Here is a 1,209-nt window from a genome sequence, read left to right as displayed (position 1 = left end):
ACACTGAAGTCCACTTCGATTCAAACTTAAGAAATTCTTGAAACCTTCAAAATGCCAATTTCCACTATAAGCGCAGAAATGCTCCTGGGTGGTCCGATACTCAACCCGAATATATGCCCAAGTACAAAACCATCATACGAACCTATTGGAACCTTCAAATCCCAATTCCAAGATTTTTTACTCAAAAGTCAAACCTTAGTCAATTCTTCCAACTTAAAGCCTCTGAAATAAGAATTTTCTTTCCAAATCAACTTCGAACTTCCCAAAATTCAATTCCAATCATGCGTACAAGTCATAATACCTGAAGTGAAGCTACTCACAGCTTCAAACCATCGGATGATGTGCTAGAGCGCAAAATGACCTGTCGGGTCGTTACACTACTTGACAACGAACCTGTGTGGTGGAAGGCCATTTGGTGTTAAAGTATTTAAGTATTCTTCCTGGTAGTAGTTTTTGGTATCATCTTCTGCTGAGTCGAAACTGTGAAATATTTTGGTCTCACTAGGGAACTTGTCAATCAACATCTCATTTAGTTGATCAACATATTCATTGCTGCTAGCTAAAATAACTCTTTCCGTCATGTACTTTGCACAACTTCCATTTTTGTTTAATGATGGAAATATTTCTGTTATTAAGAGATCTTCACCACTAATATTACAGTTGGGTTTGATAACTAATTGCTCAGGGAGGAGGACCATATCCTCTTTTATTGTATGCTCTTCCTCATTGCCGATGCGAAGCAAGAAATCAATGAATGTTGGATTTGTTCTTGCTCTCATATTTCTTGTTAACTGAATCTTTTCCATTTTAGGCCATAAGTATGATTTTACCAAGCTAGCATTTACAATCTCAACTCTCGTCGCTTTTGGAACTACTGGTAGTACTTGACGAAAATCACCTCCAAAAACCATTACTTTTTCACCAAATGGTTCATCGATATCCATTATATCTCCGAAGCTCCTGTTAGTTATTTCGATAGTCTGACACCTTGCCATAGGTGCTTCATCCCATATTATCAACTTTGTTTTTCTTATTAATTTTGCACCGCCACTCTACTTGGACATCATCATCCGAACCTGCAAAATTATCAATATAGTTATGTTATTCAGATAATACTATTATGCACTCATAGTTTATGAATATGCAATGTTATGATATCTTACCTGAGCCTTCTTTGTAGATGATGTTTTTTGCGTATATTCTCTTTTG

General features: G+C 36.5%; 1 protein-coding gene across 1 annotated transcript; it reads right to left on the bottom strand.

Moving 5' to 3' along the window:
• Positions 1-377: 377 nt before the first annotated feature.
• LOC107774357 (uncharacterized) lies at positions 378-944 on the bottom strand. Its single transcript, XM_016593854.2, has one exon. It carries the CDS (start codon positions 942-944, stop codon positions 378-380), a length of 567 nt encoding a protein of 188 aa, XP_016449340.2.
• Positions 945-1,209: the final 265 nt, after the last annotated feature.

The sequence above is a fragment of the Nicotiana tabacum genome, chromosome 9, assembly GCF_000715075.1.
Source record: "Nicotiana tabacum cultivar K326 chromosome 9, ASM71507v2, whole genome shotgun sequence".
Lineage (NCBI taxonomy): Eukaryota > Viridiplantae > Streptophyta > Magnoliopsida > Solanales > Solanaceae > Nicotiana > Nicotiana tabacum.
The sequence above is the reverse complement of the archived record's forward strand: the minus strand, read 5'-3'. Positions and strand labels throughout refer to the sequence as shown.